Source organism: Manis javanica, chromosome 5, assembly GCF_040802235.1.
Source record: "Manis javanica isolate MJ-LG chromosome 5, MJ_LKY, whole genome shotgun sequence".
Taxonomy (NCBI): Eukaryota; Metazoa; Chordata; class Mammalia; order Pholidota; family Manidae; genus Manis; species Manis javanica.
The window spans coordinates 78954037-78966064 of record NC_133160.1 but is presented as its reverse complement, the minus strand read 5'-3'; the positions used below and the strand labels follow the sequence as shown (position 1 = coordinate 78966064).

At 34.1% G+C, this 12028-nt stretch overlaps 1 protein-coding gene across 35 annotated transcripts in view; it reads right to left on the bottom strand.

Moving 5' to 3' along the window:
* Window positions 1–12028, bottom strand: part of CAMK2D (calcium/calmodulin dependent protein kinase II delta) — a 308632-nt gene that overhangs the window by 157248 nt on the left and 139356 nt on the right. For all 35 annotated transcript variants that reach the window (XM_073237126.1, XM_073237125.1, XM_037001121.2 and 32 more), the window contains one exon: window positions 2826–2880. In XM_073237126.1, coding sequence (XP_073093227.1) covers window positions 2826–2880 — 55 coding nt within the window. The remainder of the gene's footprint in view (window positions 1–2825; window positions 2881–12028) is intronic.

Sequence of the window (12028 nt, the reverse complement as noted above, 5' to 3'; positions counted from 1 at the left end):
TGAACAGCAAATCTGGACTCCTAGCCCCACCTGTCAGTAATAAGATGGCAACTCCTTACCCCTGCTAGTGTTGTATCAGAGGAGTCCTGATAAAGATTTAAATTAAATTCACAGTCTCATAATATAATATCTAAAATATCCAGGATACAAAATTATTCATACATATCAGGAAAATCTCAATATAAATGAGGAAAAGACCAATGCTATTGGAATTATCTGACAAAGATGTTTAATCTGCCATAATAAAAATGTTTCAGTGAGCAATTATGAACAGACTTAAATAAAGAAAATAGTCTCAGCAAAGACAGAACTTACAGAAGAATCAAAAGTCTATAGTAGAACTGAAAGTAATAACTGAAATGAAATCCCAGTGGCTGTGTTTAACAGCAAAATGAAAAAAAGAGGAGAAAAGGATCTGTGAACTTGAACAGAGAACAATATGAATTACTCAATCTGAACAAAAGAAATTTAAAAAAAAATTAACAGCACTCCAGGGACTTACAGGACCATAACACAGGCTCAGCTAACACTCACAACATCAGAGTCTCAGGAAAGGAGAGAGAAGTCAAGGCTGGAAAAGTATTCAAAGAAACAATGTTTAGAGTACTTCTAAGTTTGGCAGAAGATATAAACCTGTATGTTCAAGAAGACATACACCTATATATTCAAGAGGTTAAGTGAACACCAAGTAAGTTAAACTCCAAGCCAAGGCATAGCATAATAAAACTTCTAAAACCTACAAAGGAAAGATCTTTAAAGCAACCAGAGAGAAATAACACCTTACTTTTAGGGTAAAAACAATTAGAATGACAGAAGATTTCTCATCAAAACCAAAGAATCCAGAAAGAATTGGCACAGCTTGAAAGAAAGTCAACTGTCAACCTAGAATTCTTTATCTGGCAAAAATATCCCTTGGAAATGAAGGGGAAAATCAAGACATTCTCAGAAAAGGAAAACTACTATAAATGAATGACTAAACAGAGTTCTTAAAGAAGAAGGGAAATTATAAAAGAAGGAATCAGGAAGGAATAAAGAACAATGGAAAAAGTAAAAATAATGAGCTCTGAGAAAGGACTGAATAGAAAGGACTAGTGTGACATGGAGTGGTGCCAAATTACAGCCATTTGAACAAGCCATGGATGGACTGTAATTGTGGAGAGCAGCCTGTGCAGTAGGATTGTGCATAACCTGAGCACTTATCTCTACTCTTGAGCACATACCTGGATCACCAATACAGCACACATGCTTGGCTTCCTACCCAAAACACAAATCTCCCCCTTTTTTTTTTGATAAGGGAAATCATGATTTAGTTCTTATGAGAATTCATATGATGATTCAAGGGCTTCTAGTTCCCTCCTCAGAACTACAGATTGAGTTTATGATTGGTCAAAGCCAATTGTTGTAGTTCCATTCCCTTAACCAATAGTTGGTTCAGACATGGGCATGAGAAGAAATTCTAAACAAGAATTCACTAATAGATACCTTCTGAGGGACTCCTGAGAAAGGTTTTCCCTACAGATAAAAACAAATGCAACAGACTTAATCCATCCTTTTCCCGCCTATCTTTGGAAGTCACTGTGGTACTTGAAAAGGAGGCAGCCAAGCAGAGACCATAAGGGGAGACTGAGCAGGAAGACAAGCCCACATACTACAGAGAACAGACAGAAAGGTGGGAAGAACTTGATTTCTTAATGACATCATTGAAGGGATGGATTAACTAAAGCTGCATTAAGCTACCTTTAGACCCATATTTTATGAAATAATTTTTTCTTATCTATTTCCCAAATATCATGTTAAAATGCTAGAGTAGTCCATTACATGAATTTACTGTAATTATGCAACTGTTTCTCTGGGATTGGATTCCTAAGTTGGTTTTCTTTCTTTTCTTTTTTTCCCACTATACAGGATGATGCAAGGAACATCTTTCAGCATGAAGCTTTATGGTGTACTTTCCATGCACTTTGTTCTTAGAAGTAAAATAACCACCAAGTGATATGGACATTTCTGGTCAGTAGTATCAAACTGGTTTTCAGAAAGTGTGTTCTTATTAAATCTCCCACCCACCATGTGTGTGGCCTGTCTCACTATATCCTATCCAACTAGATCAGACACCATGGATTGCTCCCCAAGAGTCATTATTGTCCCTTCATTCTTATTGATAGAACTTTGATTTATAAATCTTGATGAGTCTGAATCAATCTAGGTAATCACATTCTTCCTGCCAGTGATGTTTAGTGGGTGGGTATATGATCCAATGCTGGCCAATGAGAAGAAATGGGAGGTTTACTGGGTAAATTTTTCATTCTGAAAAGAACAAGAGACAATGTTTCCCACTGCACACCAACATATACAATAACTTGAAGCAGGCCTGTATGAAAAACACAGCTAATGAACTGGACTAAGAGATGAGAGTTTGATGATGCTGAACCCCTGAATTAACCAATGTCAAGGATCCTTCCTTGAATCTTCTTTTTATATAAGATAACATATTACATATACTCAAAAAATTCAATGGAAAATTAGCTTTTGTCAGTCATTTTTATATTCCAAGGTAAAACTGAGAACTACTTATGCTATTACAATGAACAATCCAAAAGGAAACAGACTCATAACTGTTTCACTTATGAAGATTAACAAGTTTTAAATAAACACTGCCATGCAGTCACCTCTTCTCAAAAGTATTAGAGTTGAATATTATTTGAAGAATATTTTTTAAAATTATAAGTTCATTAATTTGAACTATAAGTTAGAAAAAATTATGTTTAATTCAAAATGGTCTTCAAACGATAGCAAAAATAAATGAACACAAAGTATGCTGTACTTACAAATCAAACACCAAGTAATGGAAGCCCTCTTCTGATATGCTGTCATGAAGTCGCACTAAAAAAAGGAAAATGGATAAAGAGAGGTTTCTGTTATACATATGCCAATGATCAACACTAAGCCAGACTTCTAAAGGGTATCTGTCTCCTAACTAAAAATGTTAGCAACACTATTTATTTAGCCTCTGATAGGTCAGTGTCCTTTACAACAGGGCTTGGGTTCAGAGAGAGCCAGGGTTTAGGCTCTGGTTCTGATAATTATTAATTATGTGATCTTAGTAAAATTAAATAACTTGTAATGAAAATTGTACCTACACTTTATAAAATGATTGAGAAGGTTAAAAGAGACAAGAGTAAAGTAATCCGCATATTGCTGGGTGAATACTAAATAAATGTTAGTGGTTGTTGCATATCTATATGTCCAAAGTCACCAGGTCCCAGAAATTCTTCCACTGAGAGTCTCTTCCTTGCCATTCTCTTTGCTGTGACCCAAATCCAGGTTTTCACAAATTCATGCCTTGACCACACAAAAAGCAACAAGTAGGATTATTTTAAGAGTCTACAGAATGGTTTCCTTGCCTCTCTGCTCTCCCCTTTTTCCCTAGAAATTTCTATATAGCACTCCCTGGCTATCCTGTCAAAACAGTTTTTATTATGCTACTTTTAAGCTCAAGTCACCAAAATCCATTTACCAAATCAACAGCCAAAAACATAGTTTATTTTTTAATAATCTGCTAGTTCCTTAAAACATACTCCAAACTTTCCAATGAGCTAGATGTTAACTAATAACAAGTTGAAACAAATGCTTCTTCCTCTCTTCTGAATTGAAAACACTTACTGTCTAAACCCTACAGTAAACCACACATGTAGAACAAACTTATTGCCTTTTCTATTTATCTTTGCATAAGTCCCCACTTTTCTTCCATCTCACCCCCACAGATGGCAAACTCTTTCTATTTATCCAAATCACTTGGGGTGGCTCGGTCTTCACTGGAAGAAATCAAGGGCAGGAAAAGCAACAAACTGGTAGGACACAACTGCTGTTGAATAGTTATCACAAAAAGGTAATGATTTTTACCACAGCCTGTCCTTAGCAGGCTCCACATGCAGTAATGACCACCACATGGAAAATGTGGTTTCAAAAGAACATTTAGATTGTGACATAAAGTACAATCATCTGTACAGGTAATCTGTAGTACCCCCAAACTCAGGCTTAATATAATATCCATTCTTTACAGTTCAATTCCAAACCTTCATATATAATCCTTGGCCCACTACTGAAACCTTTCCCAAATCCTTCTTCAGAAATTCCTAAGGTAGGGAAAGAGAGACTTTTGCTTCATCCATAATCACAGATTATCATTTGTAAAATGTGGATTTTCTCACTTATCATTAAAATGAGGAGGAGGTCCGTAATGTAGGCAACAGGGAGCGTGGCCAGTGCAGTTCAGGCCCAGAGCCCCTATCTGTCTCCCAAGTGCATGAAATGTCAGCACACTGCAGACTCCTTCCTATTTACTTGTTTCTCATGGTGTCACCCTTGAGTTCATGGATACTGCACAGCTTTATTAAGTAACTCTAATATGTGTCCTTTCTTCAGTACATAGAATTTCTTTCTCATCAGTACTTCCAAAAAGGAACCATATTTCATGAGTCTCTGCATCTGTCACAGAAACTTGGCACATAGTAGTTGGTATTTCATTTTTGAGCATTTACTATACCAGGTGCTAGGCATTTGTCCAAGTTTTTGGACAGAAACTTTTACCAAAGCTCATTATACCTATATATGTCTACCACAAAATGATTGACAAACAATTCTCCTGTAACTTTAATTGTGTGAAGGGTATTTTTCAATTTGCCCATATCAGAGATTCCTGATACCTTTATTTAAACATATGCTGCCAAAAAAAATTAAAAGTTTGGCTAAATATGTATCTTCTGTTCACAGGCATTCAGCACAGCAGAGAAAAGCAGGTCATGACTGATAATGCAGTGCCTTTCTTAAATGACAGTATCACAGATACTTCACTGAGCAGCTATAACACCATCTATGTTTAAAAGAGCTCGAATAACATATGTCTATTTAAAGAAATCAATTATTCTGTGAAAATAAAATGTATTTCCATGCTATCAAACCTAAATGAATAGTAAAATTCCCAATGGGAACAGGAAGAAATGACTATTACTTCTTTTTTCAACTGTCTCAAGGTAAACGCTTCAAGTAGAGGTGGTATCTCAGGTTTCCAGATCAAAGAGTTGTAGAGCTAAACAAAGGTGAGAATTTCAGGTACAACCAGAGAAGAGATATTAATTCCTGGTTATGTCTGGAATAAAATTTTCTTAGTATGATTACCAGTACCTTACTAATACTTGGAAATAATCACCATTTGGAAGTGAATTATATTTGAACAGGACAAGAGTTGCTCAGATACAAGCCTGATGATCAAACATATGATACTGTTTTTCATCAAAACCAGTGTCACAAATGCACTCAGCCAGCAAAAATAACTTGGCAAGACAAAGGTTAAAAACAAACAATTTGGGCAAGTTTACTCCTTTGCCCTACACAATTCCAAAATAATCTCCAATTTTTCTTCCTAAGCATCTGACCAGGTGAGTTCAATTCTAAATGAGTGATGTTATAGACATGGCAGAAAAAGCTAGCATCATCGTTACTTGGGATAAATACATATACATTTACTTCCTTTATTCCTCATGACCCTCTCTACTTCCTTTCACTTTTTTTTTCTTTAATAACGAACTGGAAAAACAAAACTAAATGAAATTATCACAGTTCTCATTTATTAACCAGTCTATGTAATATAGTCTTACAGGGATATTTCACATATTTACAGTCACTTTGAGGATGGGTTTGTTTCCTTCTAAAACTTCTATCTATTATTCTCAGAGTTGATGATATATCTATACAGTCTTGAAGATAGTATCTTACACAGTTACAGACACCATCTCTGTTGCTTTAAGCCTTTTCTGTCCATCATAAGTATCCATCTTCCATTTTAATGGTTTGTCAAGAGTTAAAAATTGTGTTCATTTTCACAAAAATTTACATTAAATATTCTCTATAAATAACTTTCAGTCCATTTTTACACCAAAGGAAATACAGGATGTTCAGTTCACCACAGCTGTCACCCTAAGACTGACTGTATGAGCAGCCTTGAGAGCATTGTGGCTACTGCATGTTGAAACGCACTGCACCACGTTCTTGCCGTAAGCTGCACACGTGGGTGCTCACAATTAACCTAACTGCAGTCATCCCTAAGATGCTTTTAGAAACAAATGTTAAAGAAGATAATAAGAAGAGCATTTGAGAAAACAGGTTATAATAGATCTTGGCAGCCATTTTTTTTCTGAAGTTTGTTCAAAGGTAAAATCAAGTCTATGCATGAATACATTTTCATGAGCTAAAACAGTTCAACAACTCTCATCTAGAATAAAAGTTGAAATTCTAGGGTACAAAGCATGGGATTTATAAGGTGTAAAAAGGTGTTTCTGTGGCTAAAATATTTCCAAAGCTTAGTAGGCCCAAGGTCCAATCCTTTTCCTCTTTCTCCTGCATGTATTATCAATCTGGTAGTTTGCATTCAAATTATCATGGGATCACTACTTTCTCTTTCTGTCCTATGTCCTTGTATAATTTTGCTGCAGTTTCTAGCTAAGTACTAGCTCCAAGAAGGGCCAGTGAGTAGTGATCTAAGATACAAAAGATATAAAATGATAATAGCACTTACTATGTCAAGCACTATTCAAATAATTTTTACATGAGTTATTTTAGTTAATTTATATAACCACCATAAGGATACTTTCCCATCACCTTTTACAAATAAGTACACAGGTTTATAGAGGTAAAGGGAACTCCCAAAGCATAACTGCTAGTAACTGGCCAGGCTCGGACCATAATCCCCAGCTGGAGGATTCCAAAGTTCTGGTTCTTGCTCAGAATACTATATGGACTCTCTAAAATATATTTGTCAACAAACTACTCCTCAGTCACATTGCAGAGTATGAACTGGTTTGTCAGGGTAAAATAGTATTTAAAAGGGGGAAAAATAGCTATAGTGAATAGAGAAAGAAGTGCTACTAAAAACACTACACAAAAAGAACAATATTTTCTAAGTAGAAAGCTTAAAATGTGATGCCGTAATTTGGGGACTGTGGAGACACTTACAAAATGTCTAAGATACAGAGCCAACACCAGACACCTCTGTCATTCTATACAGTTCCTAAATCCTTAGAAAATTGTTAATTCTCCTCTTCACTTAAAATTGGGAATGTTAGAAGTTCCAGTGACTCTGCTATTTTACCTGATATGACATTTAATGTACTAAACAAATCTTAGTTAGTTTAATAATCTGGAAAACTTACATGACATGTAAAATATCACAAATTTATTTTCATTTTCAAAATTAACATTCCATGTCACGGATATTCTGATTGCATGGAAGAGAGAAAGGTATGTGTGCACTGTATTGGGAAGTGGAAGTGGTGTGCAAGAAAGAAGAGGGACAGAGTAAGAGAATTAAACTCTAGAAGCCATGTCGAAATTGCTCATTAGGTACATCTTACATATTTTAATGATACATATTTGCAATATTAATGTCAAAAGTAAGTGAACATATTCTTTTATGTTGATATTATCTTTCAAAAAAGACTAATAGAATACACAGTCATTTGTTTCAATTTCAGCATACTTCCTTCCCCCTCCATTTCCCAAAGGCATCCTCCAAATAAAATCATGGTTTGCAATTACAATTTTGTGAAATTATTTATACAACATATTATTTCACTCATTCTATACTTCTTACTATTCCATTCAACCAAACTCACTTCCAATTGTTCCCTACTAGAATTTATTATGGGGATGTGATAACTGGCAAGTTACTACATCAGTGGTCCCCAGTGGAACATGTCAGTCAATATTTATGTCCTGTGCAGTCTCCTCCGACACTGACTCTGGACCTGGACATGTGATTTGCTTTGAGTGACTGGCATGTGTGATGAAGGCAAAGACCCAATAAACCTTGGTACTGTGAAGCTGTCTTTTGGAAACCACATGATATGCTAAAATAAATTTCTGGTTAAGACTATGACAAGAGGCCACATGGAGATCCTGGAGAATGAGAGGCTATCTTACCATTCCATCACTAGTAGAGCTCATAGATGAATGCAACTGCATGAATGACCTCAGTTACACCACATGCAGTAGGACAACTAAGCTCAGTCAGTCCACAGAATCATGGGAAATAATAAATCGATGTTGTTTTAAGTCATTACATTTAGATTGGGAGTTGTTAGCCAGGAGTAGATAATTAAAACAGGAAAGACAATGTGAAATTTGTGATTGACCCTATTGTCCTCATATCATTCTTTCATTACCATAAGCAATTTTTAGCATAAAAAGAATCTGTTTCACCTCAACATGTGGAAGAATAATTATACATCTCTAAAGCTGAACACGGTAGGGCAATACTGCCAATGTTATCATAATACTAACAGTAATGTCATACAGAACAGATTATATTGAATCCTCATAATCACTGTTTGTCAGCTCTGAGCAATAATTCTGGTTATAAATGTGGTAGATACTGCATCTTCAGCTTTGCTGTGTTGTAAGGATTGAGGTAGTTGGATTGGGTTCACATCCTGGGATGCAAAAACAGCAACTTGCAAGTTAGACACTTTTTATATTCCCATCAGCAGTTAATTATATTTCACAGCTAGAGCAAACACTAGCCAAGTCACGCCATGTGATGGGCCAAGGCTTCTCAAAAGAGGGATGCCAACATTGAGTTCATTTGTTAATTAAAAAAAAAAATTTACTAGACTCAGGCATTATGATAGTCAAATAGTAGCATCTAGAGAGAAATTTCAGCTAACCTATTAATATGGCTTTTTTGTGACAAAGCTGATCATTTCTAGAAATAAAAGTTTTCAAATAGAAAACACAGAAGCACTGAGAACCAAATTCAAAGTCAGAATGACATTTCTAGAAAACTGAAAGTGAACCTGAATGTACACTTTATTTCCTTAATCTCTGTTTTTTGTAACACAAATAATACAGCTAATAAAATGACACCGTTCTTTTTTTTAAATCTTCTAGTATAAAAGATATTAATTTAGGTTCATATATTTGAAAAATATATGTGTTCTATTGCTTTGAAACAAGGATCCAGTATACTTTTTTTTTGAGTAGAAAGATAGACAAATTATACAGTTATTTTTTTTCAAAGTCAGTAGTCTTATAGTATTTATACTTTGATTTTTCTTTACTTAATATGATACTTCTTAAATTGGGACATAAAAAGTTTGGGAATTTGACTTAGCTGGCTGAGGCAACAAACTGATCAGGCACAGAAACCATGGTCTCTCCTAATTTTAGATATTTAAGCACCTAAATTTCTAAAGTTGCATAGGGATAGTATTTTTGACAAAATATTCAGCAATATGCCCACTAATAAATGCCAAATAAACCACTGTCCACAACTCAAAAACTAAAATAACCTTAACATCAGAAATACAAAATATTTTAAGAAAGTCTCAAATATTTTTCCTGTAATGACAAGAAAATCTTTTTAAACTTAATATTAACTAATATTAAATAACATTTAAAAGCAATTTGCTGCTGATGCTTAAAAAAGGTAAGTAAAATAAGAACTTATAGAAAAAGAGCAAATATAATTGTTACATGGAAACTCAGTGGAGAATACCATCCATGGTAGTTCTTAAAATATTCTGAGAGTACATAAAAATATCACAGGATCCTAAGATCAACCCTGAAAGTAAAAGCATACCAACTCTGCTGTCCATGATCTCTATCCTTACTCCCAATTTCCACCCACTTTCCTGATTCCCCATTAAAAGTCAAGTTTACATTAACTTCAATATTTGTAGGATCATGTTACTAACATGTCAATAACACAGAATAAGATATGACATCTTCTAGTGGGCCAGAGTTAGTTATAAACAAAGATTATTCAAAGGGGCTTCTGGCTGGTCAAAATACTTACTACTTAGGAGAATTTCAACTTGGGAAAATGGTAGAAAATGAGGAGATACATCAGTGACTGCTAACTATATGGTTCCCAGCTATACCAAACACAAGATACCACTAACAACATAAGCGAGCAAGCAATCCTTTTGCTTGAAATAAAAAAGTCATAAATAAACGGCTAACTAAAAAATTTGAGATGATTAATGAAGTAGAAAAGTAAATGGATAATTCAATAAACATACTTTCCTGCTCTTTTTTAATAAAATTATGTATATAAGAGGAAATTAAATGATAGGTTCATTACTAAGCCTAGTAATACCTGGAAATATTCTTTGCTTTCTTTGAGAAGTGAGATTATGTTGTTGCATATTGTAATTATGTGATTCCATTTTACTTATTATAATTTGTTTTTTCAAAAAGTTAATACTTATTTCAAGTTTCCTTTACTAAAAAAATAACTTTAATTCTGCATCAATATCACTTAAGTATTTCAATAGGTGATACGAAATTTCATTTTTTTTTCTTGCCTTATCTTTTAGTTATCCTATTTGCCAATACTTATTTAAAGTTAATCAGTGATCACTCACAGATAATATCCTTCAGCATTAGGAATATTAAAAAAGAAGAGAAAGTACTGTCATCAGATGACTTGCTTATTACAGAAATCTCAAGACGGTGTACTTTCATATTGTAGTTTAATTACAAGGACTTCACAGAGCTTTGTGCTAATACCATCTTTCTGTTAAACTGAGACAAAATGCACACACCTATTTGCTATGTATTAAATGTGTAGAAGTGTCTGGTTAAGAAGACAAAAAAGGGCTGTAAGTAATTTCTCTGCTCTTTGTATCTGAATAGCATCACCACAGTTCCAATTGTAGAATCCAATGGAGTTTCACCCCTCTGCCTTCTATAATCGGGGTCAAAAGAGAAACCCCATTGTTGATAACTGCACGGCAGGCTGCTCAGCTGGCTCCACATTTATCAGCAAGACACAAACACATTAAATATGTTAAAGTCGTACAATACTTAGCTACATTATAATATTAAACAAAGGCTATGTGACTTATGATATATGATAAACTAGGGATATCACCCAGGAAGGAGACTATCATACCAAAACACATACCAGCTACGGATCTTTTTTCAAAGGGAGATCAAGGTAGCATTTAACACAGGATAAAATACATAGAAGTGAGTTTTACATTTAAGGTAATTATATAGATTTGTGAAGCTTTTATTTGAGTTTTATTTGTATACATTGTATACTAGGTCAGGATAAAAGCCCCCCCCTGCCTTTTTTTCTACTGTAGATCACAGGAAAAGAACACTTGCTAAGCATTGGGTTACATGACCCTTTAATAGGATCCTATAAAGTCTTTCTGAACTTCTTGTTTTTACATTTCTTCATTTTTGGATGGTTATTTGGCTAACAAACAGTACAGAAAATAAATAATATAGTTATTACCAATACAAGGGTGAAATCAATCTCCTAAATGTGAGACTTCTCCCTCTTCAACATTCTAACAAATTTGAATTTAAAACATACTTCATTTTATTTTGGATTTGTTTTTAATGAATAACTAGAAAGAATACTTAAAATATTTATCTTGCCAAAATAAAAATATGCCCTTTTCAAAATTTTACCGAGCAAATGAGTTGCTTTTCTGACAACAGCCCATGGAGAGTAGAGTGAATGGAAAAATTTATTAGATCATTCTCTCTTTGCAGCTTACTGTCATATTATTTTAATACTTACAACTGAAATTTTCCCTAGAGACACACCAGCTCAAATACTCTTTCCAACCCTTTTCTGAAAATTCATTTCTTGCACATTTTTCCAAACTTGATTTATCCTATGAAGAAATATATGAGTTTACAATTCTACTACAATGATAAGAAATGCAATGTAAAATTGTAGATGATATCCATATCATATTACTTCATAATATTTTTCAATTAACTATTAAAAATACCAGTTTATTTCCTCTAGATAACATATCTAAACATGAAGCACATGAAAAAAAGCATACTATAATCTCAGGTTCACATCTGAGGAAAAACATGGAAAGTTATTTATTAATTGAATTAGATATCATTGGAATAATAAAGGATATTAATAAATACAGCTATAGGCACTGTTAAACTAGTCAGCATCAGGTACCTGATAATACATTTTTGGAAAAACACTTAATGG